Source organism: Hyalella azteca, unplaced genomic scaffold, assembly GCF_000764305.2.
Source record: "Hyalella azteca isolate HAZT.00-mixed unplaced genomic scaffold, Hazt_2.0.2 contig6945, whole genome shotgun sequence".
Taxonomy (NCBI): Eukaryota; Metazoa; Arthropoda; class Malacostraca; order Amphipoda; family Hyalellidae; genus Hyalella; species Hyalella azteca.
The window spans coordinates 7,944-25,367 of record NW_025937084.1 but is presented as its reverse complement, the minus strand read 5'-3'; the positions used below and the strand labels follow the sequence as shown (position 1 = coordinate 25,367).

The 17,424-nt window shown below is 35.9% G+C and overlaps 1 protein-coding gene across 5 annotated transcripts in view; it reads left to right on the top strand.

Annotated features, from left to right (window-relative positions):
- Positions 1-15,450, top strand: part of LOC108675066 (myb-like protein Z) — a 34,516-nt gene extending 19,066 nt beyond the window's left edge. For 3 of the 5 annotated variants that reach the window (XM_047881062.1, XM_047881061.1, XM_018163052.2), the window contains 6 exons: positions 1,437-1,520; positions 2,546-2,684; positions 4,693-4,768; positions 10,389-10,554; positions 10,986-12,116; positions 14,042-15,450. In XM_047881062.1, the coding sequence (XP_047737018.1) occupies positions 1,437-1,520; positions 2,546-2,684; positions 4,693-4,768; positions 10,389-10,554; positions 10,986-12,116; positions 14,042-14,224 (1,779 nt within the window). In that variant the 3' untranslated portion in view covers positions 14,225-15,450. The remainder of the gene's footprint in view (positions 1-1,436; positions 1,521-2,545; positions 2,685-4,692; positions 4,769-10,388; positions 10,555-10,985; positions 12,117-14,041) is intronic. The other 2 variants (XM_018163067.2, XM_018163058.2) reach the window with 2 other exon arrangements.
- The last annotated feature ends 1,974 nt before the right edge of the window (positions 15,451-17,424 follow it).

Here is a 17,424-nt window from a genome sequence, read left to right as displayed (position 1 = left end):
TGGTAGTCTGTATTTTTGTCCAGACAAGTTCACTGCCGACCTTTTCGTAGAAAATCTGACTATTTATTATTTATCTGTTTTTATCATTTTATAATGTTAACGGAAGATCATCAAACATCAGGCTTATTCCGTTCGTGATTTTATGTACGTCTTTCATGTCTAGAAGTTTAGAACAATCCTAATGTCGCTTATTTATATATTTAAGTTACGTTGAATCGAGGCATTTGAAACTCACTATCACTGAAACCTTTTTGAGCGCTGTAAAAATGTACCATAACGTACCGTGTAATGTATGTGCATTTAAATTGTAGTTACGCGATCAAAATTAATAGATAAGGTTTGACCAACTCCAAATATTACGATTAGCATATGAATCAGCCTATTGCATCATTTACCGGACCGTTGTCTGGGAAAGCTCCCGTTATTAATGTATCAAGTATCGTCGAGACAAGTTATGCGCAAGTGACCGGCATATTGGTTTTATAATGTGTTCTGTTGCCGGTCAGTAAACGATTACAAAATGTAGACGAATACCTTACTGTCTCTCTGACGTCCATTGACTTGTTTCATATTAGATTATCAGTTCTTGTCTTTGCGTCATCACAACAGAATCGAGGTTGAAATTTGAGGCCTATACTAAAATTCTGTATTCATTCAGCGTTGCCAATTCTGTCTTGCATTGACCGCATTCGAATGAAGAGCAAGTACGAAGTTGAAAGTAAAAAAGAACATTGACTGTATTGTACTGTATTCAATTCATGTATTTTCCACTGTCGTTGCCTAAGCCAACTTCGATCGTCATCTAAGTATTTTCTTTGCGCGATCAAAATCGCGTATTCTCAAGAAGATTGTTATCCTTGTTCAAGACCGTAAAAGAGTACGATCCATTCCGAATTCATCTTGGACCGCACGATTGTAATGCATTATTCAAAATTATAAAGAAAATTGGACGTAATTATGTTGATTACGAGCTATATAGTATTTTCCCTGTTCTCCCATTGCCAGATTTTCTCTACAATTTGTTATGATTTATAAGTTTAGTACATTTATTAATAAACTCTTAGTCTATTTTTAAATCAAATCGATACTGCCGAAGAATTTCTATGACGCGTATCTTTCTTTGACCCACTCTTAAAGTGTGCTCTGCAATCTAAAAAACTTTCAGTGTGCTCTTATTAGGCTTGGTCGAATACCAAATATTATATTTGCTGGTCTTGCATGCTGGACCCGACGATCGTTGAATGTTGACATCGTATATTGCATTTTCGTCCCCTCCGAGAACAAGGTTTACAATGAGTTTTTGTTGCAAGGCTGCTTATAATTTTATCATAATTTATAATTATTAGTTATAAAAAGTATAAAGGTAGTGCTAGTATATAATAATAGGAGCATTACTGATTACCTGAACGAAGGGTCACGCTATATATCATGTACAGGTGGATGAAGTCATTGAAGAGATCCTCAGTCTGGAGGAATCGCAAGGCATCCGGCATGTCGACTCCGCATCATACCATAACAATGCAAGTCCAGTATTATCTTTTACTATGTAAGGATTTAAAGATTATAATTGAATATTTTGTATACCGTATTTGGTTGGTTTCTTAGAATTTTGGTCGATGAAGAAGATATTTAACTCCTGTTTTTCCCTTCGTTCAATCATCACTTTTTGCCAAATTATGTTAAAATTTACCTGATTTGTCTACTTTTGACCAGTGTGAACGATAGCTTGGAAAAAAAGAAAACGGGAATAAGTTCAACTTAATTATTAACTAAATACCACAAATGTTGTTTATTACTACTGTAGAGTCCACAATGAACCAGTAAAAGGTAGATGGTAGATGATATAGATTATCGATGCAACCTGTCATCTTCCAACGTGCATGAATATCCTTTAGTGCTATTTTGCTTTCTTCAGCCAGCCTCGATGTAGTTTAACGCCTGGTTCGTCGTCTTTTTACATATCGCTTTTTTCTACTACAATATCGTTGAATTTTTACTCCGATGTCACAGTTTTTTTACTCAAGTGTCCATATCATTTTAATTCAGATTTGCGATCTTTTTTAAGTGCTTATTGCGTTCTACTCCAATATCTGTTGACATTAGCATCGCTGTATTTTTAATTTGGATTGCTCTTTGTTTACTCTAGTCTCACTACTTTTTCATTCTTATGTCGCTGTTATTTTACTTGTGTCTGCAGAATATTTCGAAACGGAAATACATTTCTTATCTTTAATTGTCTTATGAACGCACACTAAAATCATTGAGAAAATTTTTACTCCGTGAGGTAAACGTTTATTTCATGTAAGAATTCATCTCTGCGAACAAATTTATTCAGTCATCAATTTGACCCTTCATTTACTACGGTTGATCAATGCCTAGATTTAAATTCAATTGACAGTGCGAAGGTAATTCTAAATCTAATAACTCAACTCTTTGTAGACATGGTTAATTAATCGCTATGCAATACAATTCCATTGCTGGGACAAAGGCCGATTTTTAAGTGATTTACCACTGATGATTAACTCGTTGAATGTGTATGTTACAGGACGTGCTTGGCTTGGGTCCAGACTCTACGTCTGGCAGCGACCTGACCAGAGTTAAGCTGGAGGAGCCTCACGTCGAGTCCGAGGGACAGATGATCGCCATCATCAAAGAGCGCCAGAAGAAAGACAACCATAACATGAGTGAGCGATCAGTTGTGGGTTTCTCACGTTATCTTTACAAATATCCTATTCCTATTAAAGAGTACTATATAACGTTTATTATGCAAAAAAAGTTTAGAATTGTTTTATGTTAGCCAGAAGAAAAACAACCATAACATGAGTAAGCGATCAGTTGTGGGTTCCTCACGTTCTCATTACGGATATCTTATTCCCAACAAATGGTATATAACGTTCATTATGCAAAAAATCTTTAGAATTGTTTTATGTTAGCCAGAAGAACCATGGCATGAGTGAGTGAGCGGTTGCGGGTTCTTCGCGTTCCCATTACGGATATCTTGTTCTTATGAAAGTGTATTCAAAGTCCATTATGCTTATATTTATCAAATTTCTTGCTAGTTTTCACTCCAGATTTCTAATAAAAAACATCAACTAAATGATTTTTTTAAATATCTCGCACAAAATGATACGCTGAATATGAGGCTCGTTGAGGTAACACGTCGCTGTGTAGATGGCAATGAAGTCTCAACTCACTTTTATTGGCTAAATTTTATGTATTTCTCATTTTCTATAGCTTTCGCTGTTCTGTTCTCGAAGACGTGAAGTATGACGGAGCGGACTCGAATTCTCATTAGTTTGAATGCACTCTCTTTATTTCCATGCAGTATTTTCCTACTTTTACTAGTGAAGAATACACAAACTATCTCGATATGGTCATTTGTCCGATTCTTGTTACAAATTTAGAGTACCATACTAGATGTACTTAGGTATATAATGGTAAAGTTAATGGACTCGATTTTGTCATGTATTAAATGAAACTTCCTTTTGTGCTTACGCGATTTTTTACATGTGAGGAACGTTAATGACACGAATAGCCTCGATTTCCTCGTGCACTCACTTACTAAATATTGTACCCATTATCTCTATTACTCGTTAAAATACTCAACAGAATTCAATTTACTTACTTTTATAATGTCTCTAGTCAATCAATTATCCGTTTTTCTTCGTGTTCAGCAAAAGTGGCACCAGTGCTGCATACAATGCAATAGGGCGATCAGCATGCTGGATGCATCAACATTTGAACAATGAGCGACTTCGTGTTTTGGTTCTCAAGTGCAGAGAAAGCTTATGTGTCCTTATCGCGATATAAACGATTAATTATCAGCCCGTTCGTTGGTTGAATGCAAGGGAGTAATCTCAATTATTACTGAATTAGGCTTCTTCCATGTGTTCCAAGTGACACCGGCGAACGCTTTTACAAGCTCAGCGACCACTTACATTGTTACCTGTAAAAATAATTATGACAAACGCTATATCGTTTATAAAAAATAATCATTGTTTTAAATTCACTGTACAGTTTTCACGTGCGGATTTTGCTCTGGCGCATCCATGCGCTTCTGGTAAATGCAGAAAACCTTAGTCACAATTTGCAGTTTTTTTTTAAGTATTTTCACCTTCACTTCGCCAATATATTTCTTGCCTGCTGACGCATCGCTAAGTCTGAGAAATCTATGGACAGCCTCACAATTTATTTTAAATTTTTCAATTATAATATTGTATTTCTATATTTTAGGACTTGCTTATGGTAATCAAAATCCTAAATTTTGGAATTATTATCTTGGTGAGCGATGCGATGAGCATTAAAGATGCGCTGTCGAACACCACTTGAAGATAACCAAATCTGGCTGTCAAACGCATATTATTCTGATAGCAAAATCACGAGCAAACTTGTGACCAAGATCGAAGAATTTATTTGAAAATACGTTGCTGAAGTCAATGGGATTACGAAGAAATCTACTATTCGTTAGAGCAATTAAAACTCGACTTTCTTATCGACTTTTCAAACAAATGAAATTTGGCATTTCTATATAGCAATAATTACAAAATTTGCTACTTTTTAGGTATTCGAGGATCCCAAGCTGCTTTTTTTGTAGTCGATTATGCTAAGCTATTTAATCTAATTACTTCTACTGACAATAATATTATCTGTTTCTTTTTTCTTATCTTCAATGTAAGGATTGATTCGTTGCAGTTGAGCGACGCCGTCGGTTCAACATCAACGACCGCATCAAGGAACTCGCGACCCTCTTGCCTAAAACACACGAGCCGTGAGTATCGCTGCCAAGGTTCTTTTTCTTCTTAGAAAACATTCTTGTTTCCTGAATTTCTTGTTGACTGTAATCATTAAAACTTATGTCAATTTTATTTTGATTTTTAGACGAAACTTGAAAGCCATAATTTTAGTTTTGTCTTGAGTTCTCGTCTGTTTATATCTGCAACTGTTTTAATTTTGCACAATTTCTTACCGTAGACAATATTATTGACTTAGAGTGGAATAAATACTTACATAATTAATTCTGCACTTGTCATTCTCAATCTTTGCCTTTAAAAAAAGAATGAATTGTTTGACTTTCGTCATTATAGAGGAGTATAAGTAAGATAGAAAGTATTACGTTTCATATAAATTACGGAAATAATTCTCCTCTGGAATTACAAAGTTTAGATGCTACTGCCTAAGCTTTAACGCCAAATATAAAGCAATTTTTTTTATGTAAATGAAGTTCCTTAATTAATGATGCGTTATTAATCAAAAGTTGTTTGCTTCGCATATATGATCGAAGTAAATCAAAGTTTTTTCCTATACTCAGTCAGTGCGCGATAACTCAAACAAGTGATTTTTCTTCACTTGTTACTTCAAGTATTTTGTATAAAATGAAAGCATCGAGAAAATTTGACGAGTTTCAGAAGTGTGCTTCACTCAAATCCGAGTAGGAAGCCACCTGTGTCATTTCGTATCTCTAGCACCGAAGTCTGGTTCTATTGCCGATTATGTTTGTTTATCGGTAGAGCTATTATCTTGCGAAGATAATTCAGATATTGAGATAAAGTCGCGTGAAGATGACTCGAGGAATGAGGGGCGAGTTCTGACCTTGTATGATATTTGCTGTACCTCAGTAAACTGAAATTGTGTCCACACTTGGGATAGGTACGGCATTTTGCCCTAGTTTTTGTTTGAACAGCATATAATTCATTTGGCAGTCAGTATTTTTGTTATTAAGTTCTTGACTCGGTATTTTTGTCCAAAAATACTTGCATTTTTAATATTAAATTCTTGAATATTTGGTGTTAAAAAACGTAAATTGTTTCTGCAGTTGATATAGCTCGGCAGTAGCATATACTGCCTTGTAATTTAAAAATTATTTTTCATCAATGCTCTGAATACTATTTGATGAAGTATGATCCATGTTGAAAGTTTACTACACGCTATAGGTACTGTAATTTGTCTCCGTACCGTATATATTTAATTGTGCACAGTGCTGGACTTCAAATAGCAGCTGTTACGTCACCACGTACTCCTTTACACTTGATTGCAGTGTTACTTGTACATACTGCAGAGCATAACGATTTTTTTTGCTCATGATCGTGCTATTAATTTGACATTACCTGTGACCTGGCAATTCTTGACGCATCGCTATTCAAGACACATTTCTTCATCGGCCGCTTTAAACCATTCTCCAGTATATTTCTATTGTGAAATCAACTAACAATTAATCTTCGGGTACGTCTTAGCAAAAGTTTAGCTTGAAGTTTTTACAGATAGTTGCTTTATTTTCGATCTTGCGCGGTATTCGAAAGGAATAATGGTGATCTAGTTGCACGATTCGCAAATAAGATAATAAGTTGGGCATCAAAGTCATTGCTATATACATCATTAATATTATTTTCTAGTTCGTACCTAACTCAATTTTCGGTTGATCATCATGCCCGAAATTTTCAAGTTTTTAGATATTTGAAACTTCATTGATGATCGTAATTTGAAATGATGTAACTATATTGCTCCATATGCCTTAGCATTCTGAGGGCTCTTCTCGAATGCTGATCTGGAGCTGTGCCAAAGTTCTATCCTACATTATTTATTGCGAGTGGATTTCTTAACCTTTTTTGTACTTTTTTACAATAAAGTGATGTGCATTACATAATCATGAAGCTATTAATTTATCGGGCTGTACCAGTTTTGAAAAGGTAGCTTATCTTAAAAAGGTGAAGATTATAGTCTTAGTCCCTCATGCAATAGTTTGGCACAGTGTAAAATGTCTTTATAGCTTCACGATACCCTCTCGGGATGCTATAAAAAATAGTAGGAAAAACGAAACATGTGGATTTTGTTTACGCTTTGTTTAAATAGTTTCAAGAAAATTTCTGTGGTGTAAGCAGATAGTTCTGAAAAGCCCTCAAAAACGAGATTATATCAACTAAAACTGTGCGATTTAACCCTTCATATTTTGCGTAGCTTTTCAAGGTCAATATGACTTACTTCAAAACAGCTCAAAGCCGTTTCAATTACCTCACAATTCATTTTTAAAGATCCATAATTGATTTGATCAGTTCTTTTTCATCTTATCGTATTATTGCACGTGGAAAGTTTACTTATCAATCACAGGGAGAATATCTCTTGGTGGAACACCAAGCAACAATTGGACTGAGTGCTAAAGTAATGAGAACACGTTCGTTTCCTAATCATTCGACCGAAATCCTGAATTTTGGAAAAATTGTCGCTAGCGCTTCACTACGATTCTCGTGTCTTTAGCTCGCTTCAGATACTTCCTCGAAAACGAATGGCGCCACTGCCACTAGCTTTATATTTCACAACCTTTCATAACCATATATTACATGACCATGTATTACATGACCATGTATCCCCGGACCATGTATTCAATGAATATTTATTGCATGACCATACATCTAATTGCTGGGTGAATTGAACTTGTCTTCTGGTTCAAGGAAATTCGCCATCACTAATTGCTGAGGAGTTTATCACGTAGAAAGAATCCGTTGGAAAATCGAGAGTTCTAATTATTGAGCATGCCTAAAGAACACAACTCAGTTTGAAGCCAATTCTTAGCCGTCGTTCAGAAATTTCAGGCGGTATTGCATAACGTACCCTCGTATACACACCATTGTGCAGTTATAGTGATGAAATGACACCGGCAATAACTTGAGTAAACCTTCTGCAAGTAGTTTTAATTTAATTAAATCTTAATCAAAGTTTAGGATTTGCTTAATTAATTAATTTTAAGATTGGTTTAATTGCGTGACAGTCAAGACACGCTTTGATTTTAGGAAAGAAAATTTATTTCTATGTCTCAAATTGAACTGTGTACCGATGTTTTCAAGTGGCAAGTCGTGGCTACGATTATTTTTTGACGCCGACGAGTTAAGGGGTACATTGTTTTTGCAGCATGAATTAGTTCTTCGTTGAACATAATTTTCTCGACGTTGAATATTATTTTCTTGACAATCGGACGGGTCGAGAAAGTCGTAAACAATTGAATGCTATTTTTGGGCTAAGTTTTCACGAAACTTTTTCAAATGATTAGTGTTATTAAATCGTTAGTATAAAAGGCCAATGTCAGGATTAAAAGACAACCTTGATCATCACGCATGTTTTCCTTGTGGTATCAACTAAACGTGAATTTAATTGTGATTCGCAAGGCTTTGGTCATCCGCCTTGCTTTGGTATTTTCAAGGCTGTTGAGCCATCGCTGTTGATTTGCACGGCACTTGTTTCCGCAATCAGCTCCGATCTGTACGTGTGTTAAGTTTCCATCTCCACAGACAATACATTATTTTATCCTGAAATTCAAATTTTAGATTTAGTTTTGGATTTTGCTGTAACTTTGAATTAAGATTCTGTCATTGTTATCATTTAACGTGCGGAATTTTCCGTGGCTGACAAGGTTTCTTTGTGATTCAGCTTGCTACCTTATTGATTTACTTTCGGCTAGTTTATTTGAAATACATAGGTTATAATTTACTAAGTCACGTTGTAGTTCAAAATTTTGAAAGCTTACTTAACTGGCATAATTCTAAGTTTGTAAGTTGAAACTTCAAAAATCTTCAGGTTTGATAAACTGAGTAGCTTAAAGGTCGTAACTTCAAACTTGAAAATTGCAAAGTTTTTATTAACTGGGTAAATTTAGTGTTAACTCTTAGCTTCAAAATCGTACAGCTGTTATTAGTGAACAACTTCAAGATTATAACTATATCTTAATTAATTATGAAGGTTTAATTGACTTGGTTGCTTATTCTATAGGTGTAACTATCGTTAAAATCGGACAGGTTCAATCACAGATACATTGGATGACGACTTGTGTCATCCTGAAATACACGATTGTGTAATTCTTACTGATCGAGTGACGCTGCAGCATTACTTGCGTGTTATCCTCATGAGAGTTTCTCTTGCTTGTCGCCCTACTCCAGCGTGGCCTTGATTTGTTTTCTCTGGTCAGCAAGCTGATGTTAGTTGTTGTTATTGCCTGACGCAATAACATAATTAAATGCATGTTCAGTTCCGGGTCTATTTCATTTCTTTTGTCCGTCCATATACTCCGGATTTTCAGGTTCTCTCGCACAACACAGTCATTCATGCTCGGATCATTAACGTTTCTCAAATTAATTACAAACATTTTTCTTAACAATTTTTCTTTCATTAATCTCGTACTACCTATACTTGTTGCAGCATAAGGTTTCCTGGGATTGATAATTCACAAGCTTATAAAATCCCAAATCCAGTGAATAATAATTTTTTAATTAGTTTTAATTCAAATGAAACCAGTCCAAACACACTTAAAATATACGTTTGATTTTTCTTCTTTTCTCAAATGGGAAGAATTTGAACTTCCTGCAATTTTTATATCTGTAAATCAAGTTAAATTAAATTTCATTTTTATCTTTATCCAAACTTTCCCCATATTTTTTGCGTAGTTTCGTGAGTCCAGCATTATAAGCGAAATTCATATCCGTGCACCCAATATAGCCTGACTGCTATAGTGGGTGAACACTCTAATATTCTAAACACTCACACTGCCTGGCTTCAAACACGCAAACACACATGCCATAAGTAAACTTTCAAAAGTACGTAATAGATCCAAGCGTAATTGTTGTCACCAGCCTTTTCATTCGTCAAGATATACCCGATTATTTTTTCCACCAGATGCCTATAGAAGAACTATGAAGTGTGAATTTATTTGAAGAAAGAATAATGTCGCTATTACTTTATGTCAGGTAATTCATTATGGCAAAGCACGGTGACAGCAGCCTTCACACTGCACTGAGTGTAATTCGTAATTAGACAATTTCGAAATGACGTGACAATCGCGCATATCACCGTAGTCATTACATGCCTCCGATATACTTGGTAGATAAAAATGCCTCTCGATGTCTCCAGAGATAACACACGATTACCCCATGAGTTGGCTCCTTTCTACTCATTCATGGACTAGTATTAGCATCATTTTCAGAATTACAACATGGCTTTTTACGCCAAAATCTGCTAGGTTAAACGTTGCGTTTCTTGACAAGCTCAACGAGCTGTCCGTAGGACAAGCCGCCTCACCGTCCCTAGGAAAAGCCACCTTGGCACTGATTAGTTGAGACTCCATGAAATTTTTATAGTGAAATAATTTTAAACGAGTTAATTTTGAAGTTTCCTGTTCAATTCTCATTAAATAATAACGCTATGTTCATATTTAATTGTATTGAACCTGTAATAAGCTCTGTTTATTTAGTCGATTTGAGAATTTGCAAAGACTGTCCAACTTGGAAAATATCTAAACATAACTGCGAAACAAAGTTAACTTTATTCGATTCTGTTTTAAAGCCTTTTCGTAGCTTTTTTTAGCGTTGGATGAGCAAAACTAGGGTAATCAAATGAACGTTATTTTACAGATATTTTGACCTTGTACGGGACCTGAGACACAACAAAGGCGAGATATTGAAAGCGTCCGTAGACTACATCCGCCGCATGAAGTCTGACCTGGACGCCAGCAAAGAATCGGATGCCAAGCGTCGTGCCTTGGAGCAACAAAATAGACAATTGCACCTCAAAATACAGGTCAGTGGGTATAATTTATTCTGTAGTGAGCATATATTCATTTACCGTGAGTCATATGGTTGCACAATAAATTCAGGCAATTTTTATTTATAATTTTTCATCACGGAAAAAAGTATGTTAACTTCTGTATTAATATCGCGTTAATATTTTTGAAAATTCGTTTAATTTGCCTGTGGAGGAATCAAGCTCTATAGTTTGTCTTCATTTAGTACACCCCAACCTACTTGAATGTATTTTTCCGACGAGAAACTGATTTGAATCTCAATCATCTTGATTAATTAGGAATTTTGATGAACGATTTGAGCAAATGCAAACGTTACTGTCCTGAAAATGTTCTCGATTTGTTTATTATTTAATTTCAAGCTGTATATTTCCCCTATAATATTAGAAACCGATGGACTGAGCAGTATAACATGAAATTTTCCCCTCAGGAACTGGAGGCCCGACTCCGTCAAAGCGGCATCAATGTTGAAGAAACAACCCTGTGTCCAAGTCTGATACCTTCTCTTATCAGTGCAGACTGTCAGCCGCAGTCTCAACAGATGCTAAAAACCGAGAATGTCAAAAATAGCATTACTCCCAGAAGTAACCTCTGCACCAACAATGCTTCAACCAATAACAACGCTCTTAATGTGAGCTGTGCGAACACCTTGAGCAATCAAAACTTTAACTCAAACGACACCTCTAACACTATGTTTTCTTGCCATTTTAACGTTAATATTAGTAGCGCCAGTAGTCCAAAACAAAATTCCTGCATGTTTAATGATAATAATAGCAATATTACTCAAATGGACAATAACTGTTCCACGAGTCAGAGTAATAATTTTCCCTTCGAATCCGATAGCACAGCAGGGCTTTCGACTTGTAATAACTCGGTTACCTCTAAAGAGAATGATTGCAATTATAATTCTGATCCTGATTCAGATTTTAGTACGATTAATTTAGATGCAATGGATGGATTATGTAACAGCGGACTGACGTTCAATCCTAGCTTAGAAAACTCAATGCATACTTCGTCAGTATGCAGTCCTCGAGTAAGTTCCTCGAATCTCAGTCCCATAGGAAGAGATTTCTTAAGTCCCGATCACTATTCCGCGGTACCTGATCATAGCCCGGACAACCTGGACCTAGGGTGCTCAGGACACAACACCCCCACGAGTAACTACAGTCCTAACATGCACGATGATCAGTTCTCGAGCACCATTGTTGATCATAATCTCTTAATGCCTTCATCGGATTTGCTCACAAGAACTCTTACACCCGACGACATAACAAGAGAAGCTCTCACACGCGACGCGCTTTCTTCGGACGACTTAACACCTGATGACTTGACGCCGTTGTTCCCCGCGTCTGACCACCTTCTCGGAGCGCAATGCAACGATGCCTCGTCCAAGTCTCATTATGAGGACACAACGTGTCACTATGACGACACCTCCTGTCACTATGAGGATAATACGTGCAATGATCGATCCTCCGATAGTCTTCACAATGACAATCGGAAGGTGAGACCTTTCCATTGCCTCTACGAATCCGAGTGCGATGACGACATGAGTCTTATCAATGTACGTTTTATTTTTACCCGTTTGTTTTGTTCCCTCAGTTTATTCTTTTATTTTTTTCGTTAACTGTATTTTAATTTTTGTGGGTTTTGCTTTGGTTTATTTTTGTTCTCGTCCATAGTTAATGGATCTCCGTTGCCGCTGAATTCCCTGGTGCCTCGGGTAAATAATTACATAATTACGTGACTTTTTACCTCATGATCCAGTCATTTCACAACTCATTATTCTTATTGATTACAATTTTTAAGTTACGGACATCCGTTTCGAAGCTTGTCAACGGAATATTGAATAGAGTGCAGGTTCTTGGCCAAAAATCACAATGAGGTTGAGAAATCTAATCCTAATCGTGTGAATAGATCCAATCACCCAAAATTTGATCGATTTTATTATGAGTAGGCATATTTATTCGATGAAAGACATGCAACGTGACTTAGAACGCATGTAAGGCTGCACGAATTCCGTGCCCAGACTCTTTATTGCTTATGGCGTCTGTGGCTGCCTTTACGCTTCGGGTAGCGATATTCTCCCTGCAGATCGTGAGCCTAAGAAGTAACATCTTCACGTATTTCTTATTTTACACGAAAGCGTGTGCTAAACTTCAGATTTTTCGACAATTTTCGAAAACTTTCCTTAATGTAGTATCATTCCATTTTATTATTTTATATCCACTCCGAATACAGCGGTATTACACATTTCCCTCTTGTTCTGATATTCTGTGGAACTGTAGTTAATTTATTGGACGAGGGTGTAATGAAGTTTTTCGTTGATCGTCAGCATGATAATTTGATCGTTTCTTAGTTGTCGGGTTTAAGTACAAAATTATTTAACTAATTCTGTCAATTATTTTTATTATGAGCCATTCTTCTATTGTATCATTAAGTCTTGACATTTCGTTGACAGCATAAAGTATATACTGCAAGCATGTGTTCAGGTGCTTTCAGGTTAATTTCGACATCCCTTCGTCTGCAACGTTCAGGAAGCTTTCAATGTTGCCCTTATTAACATGAGACAAATAATTCATTCTAAAATATACGACCCTCTGGTAACTTCATCCCTCTAAGCCTGGTAGTACTAAGTTCAGTACGGAAAACAGTTGAGCACCAATTTATTGTTCTCTTAACTTGTAATGTTGATAAATTTCGGTATAGGGAGGAAGCGCACATGGTTAAGAATTCTCTGTAGTTCAGGTGGTGAGTGCATCTGCCATTGTGATGAATTTATTTATCTTTCTGGAAACATTGATAGTATTACTAACGGTATTTCCTCAATATGGTTCAAAAACAATCATCTGGAGAAGTTATAATAGAATCATTCTGGGGGCCTGGGTTTTTATTTGTTTTGAAATAAACTAATTTGGTGTAGTAATATGTCAGTCTACAACAGTGGATTGCATTCCGGGATTGCATAAGGAAAAAAATATGTTTACTCTAATCACTTTTCATAAGATAAGTTTTCCTCGTATATTTATGGGATGATTGCCTGTAGTTAAAACAAACCCTGTTTATTTTGTGAGATTTTTCAATGATAAGAATGTATTGGTTAATGAGCTTATTATCGGCAGTATATGTTGGATATCAAAATTTAACGTTGAATTTCTACTAAACGAGCATTCCGTATACTATCTCAATGTCGAATACAAATTTTCCTCTCGTCATGCATAATGAAACTCGCGTAACACAGCGAACATGTCTGTTAATTGATATAAACTGTTAAAATGGTTAATGCCCAACAATTCTTGCTGTATTGCCGGCAGTAAATATTAATTAGTTTTTCAATTCTATTCGGAGATTTTATTTTCAAAGCATTTTAAAAGTGTCGTTTATTAATTTTGCTTGCTGCCTATGTACACATAATTGTTTCATAAAGTCGATATGTTTTATTCCAGACTGTTACAGTTGTTGTGGTCTAATAAGACTTATCTTTACCAGGAGTTGCTGCAAGACCTCAATGCGCATCCATTCGAACTGGACCTGATGGAAGACGACCCGGTATCAGGAGTGTACAGCTGCGACCCCTTGTTCTCTTCCCCTCAAGTGCCATCCACTCCGTACGACTCCCCGTCTTCACTCCACGAATCGCTGTCGCCAGACTCCATGGATATTGTGTCGTAAATTCCCAAGATCAGAGAGGAGAACTCGGACATTAACCCTTTACCTTGGGATGCATTCAACGCCGTCTATGCTATTCGTACCTAATGGCTTGGGAACGAGATGGCCCGTCAGTACACAACGGGTTAATTGGTCCCGAAATTATGTCTACAAGTGATCTGTTGAGTTCCTACTGATTATGGTGATCATATTTATGTACTTTAGCTTTCAAGCTTATCATCTCCACGTTAATATGAGGATTTGAGAGTAAAGATCAGCTAATAAAATCACAATTTTTGGGTCATTGAAGCACGATTCTACTGGCCCCTCATGTTTCTGAAATTTTCGTTTTAAGATCTCCTTGACATTGTATATGTTATTTACTTCTCCCAGGTATATTTATGGTAGGTATTTTAATATCACAACATTTATGTTTATTGTTATGTTGCAGATGATCCCTCCATGATAAATAGTTACTTTTAGGGCGCTGCATGCATTTTTATGATTCATGGTGCCTTTTCCTGAATACTTTCAGGTCTAATCTATTATGTAACGTATAGTATGTAATTATTCTTGTTACAGTGAATTATCCCAGGAAAATATTTTCTTATGTTTATCAACATTTTTTATCGTTATTTTACTTCCAAGTGTAGTCGTATTAACTCAACAGAATATTTTCCAACCTTCAGAAAGCCACTCGTCTGAAGCAGCAATCATGTTTGAGCACAGCGCCCCATCGATATTTCCGACATTGCATACTTCTTATTGAGACTTTCTGACAGCAGTAATTGAGCCTTATCAATAATCGTGCAACTCTCAGTGGAGGGGTAATATTGTTCATGAACATTGAATGAGGCAACCGTTGCCTGAGACTAGCGGGGAGAACTCCCGTATTACATAATATGCCTTGGTCATGCTTCTGTATTTTATCCCCTTAGATGGTTACGATTGCATTTAAATTTAGACTGTTCCCTGGATAGTTGAGTAGCGTTGTTGTAGTAATGTTGTCGATATCTTTTTGGAACAAGTCAGTTTGTTGATACCTTTACCAGTGCTGTGAGTTATATAATATACTTCTATTTTATTTTCCGAACGTAGACGATAGTTGCAGACAAGGCATCTTCCATCTTAAATGCAATTAAGTGTAAATACAAAAAAATATGTATTTAACTGGCTGATAATGGGTAGCATCAGGAAAAAAGATTTCATTTTTCTTATTTTAAAAATGCTATTCAGTAAAAAAAATCTTTTCAAATGTAATTTTTAAATGTTCGCGAACTCCTTTATTTCAGAGAAATAAAAAACAGTTTTCGTATCTTCGTGATCGTTTGCTAGATGTTGTACGAACTAATCACGGACAAAATAAACCCAATTATTCCATTATTTTTTGTGTAACGTTAGAGCGAGTGGTTAATACGCGCCGTCCATGAGTTTCATGTAACAAGAATTTCTGCGAACAATTCAGTTACCGTGCTACTGTATTCAAAGTAGGTTTACCGGACTGGAGACAGTCCTATTAGTTTCCTTAACTGATTATTTTCTTCATGTGGTATATTAGCTAACATCTGGTTATTCGCATCTTGAAAACATTCAAGTGAATACAGTATTCAAACATTAAGGTCAATTACCATAGCTAAGCCATAACTGTTACCGCCGTGAGCTTACCTTTTTTTTAACGAATAACAGCAAGAGTTTATTATAACTCCAGTTGAATCCTATGATATTGTCTGTTAAATCTTACGTCTTTCTGTCTATTGTTGTTGCTGAGGCTTTCCTATGGAAGGCTAAGGCCGTGCATGAAGCTCTTTTGAAAAATGTTACGGTTGTTGTTGATGTCGTTCATGTTGCTTCGAAGTGATGATTGAAGCCTTGTGACGCGTTTTCAGCGTTTTCTTGTTAAAATCTCGCCGTTCAAGGATAGAAAAATTAGGGTTAACGCGTGTTTGTTGAAGTTATGATAGCTAAATGTTCGTACTATTGAATCGCGTCTATTGGTGTTCGTGGTTAATGGTTACAGATGTGAAATACTTCATTTCGTGGGAGGGCAAATTCTTCAACCATTAAAATTATTGTTATTTGTTAGTAACGATTTCAAATTTGGGATACACCACATTCCTTGAAACGCTTTATTTTCATTTGTGCTTTTTTGTGTCAAGCAAATTAGCGTCATTAATAGAGATATCAGGGCATGAATCTATTTACTTAATTCTTCGATTAGATTACTATCAGAATCGGTATGAAATATATCTCTGTGCGCTTTTGGTTAAAGGCTCTTAAAAATTAAGTTATTCACGCAATTATTGTTCCTATATCACTCTCCTTTTATTGTCTGGATTTCTTTTCCATGAAGCGACAAGGAGAGCTAAGTTTAGTTTGATGAGATTATATTAAGATTTGCATATCATTTGTTGTATAGCGTATGCTTCGAAGTAAAAAGGATAGCTTTTAATGAGAAATTAAATTATTGTTAGTGTAAAACTCCAACTAAACATGCTAGATTAACAGTCAATGAGTAAGTAAATGGTATCGAATGATTCCATACTCCACAGTTATAGAAAGTACGAAGAAAACTTCAGTAGATTCTCGTGTGTTCAGTGTTAAGGGTCACATAAGGAAAGAAGTTTTATGGTCAAATTGAAGTTTAATTTTTGGTGGTGGATGGAGATAAAAGATAGACCTGTCGACGTATCAGTTTTTTATTGATCTGAAATGCTTAGTACTTGATGACAATGATACGGGCCACGTTATATAAAAGAAATAAAATTAAAGGTTTAGGTTTATAGAATCGCCACTGCCTCATATTGGCACTTAATACTATACTGTTGATATAACAGTATAATACTAAACTGTTATACCATAAATAAAATAACACTATACTGTTATACTCAACAGACTTGGCTATAATTTCTGGTTTTATTGCTAAAGATGCTCTTAAAAATTTTATCGTGTTTGAAACAGGGCATCGGCGGCATCAATTATGCCACAAAGTTCGACCACACCGACAATAACTTGCTCGTGTATGCGGTATAATATAGAATAGCACTCTAAAACTTATATGTGGATAAGTAGTGAGCATGGTGTAAAGACTACGGTGTCGCATGCAATGGGTTTCAAGTTCTGCATCGATATCGTATCCATAAACATTGAGCTACTAACTAATTTGTATGTTTTTTCTTGGGAAAATGAAGCTGTGAAGAATACTGAAAAAATCCAATAAGTATTAC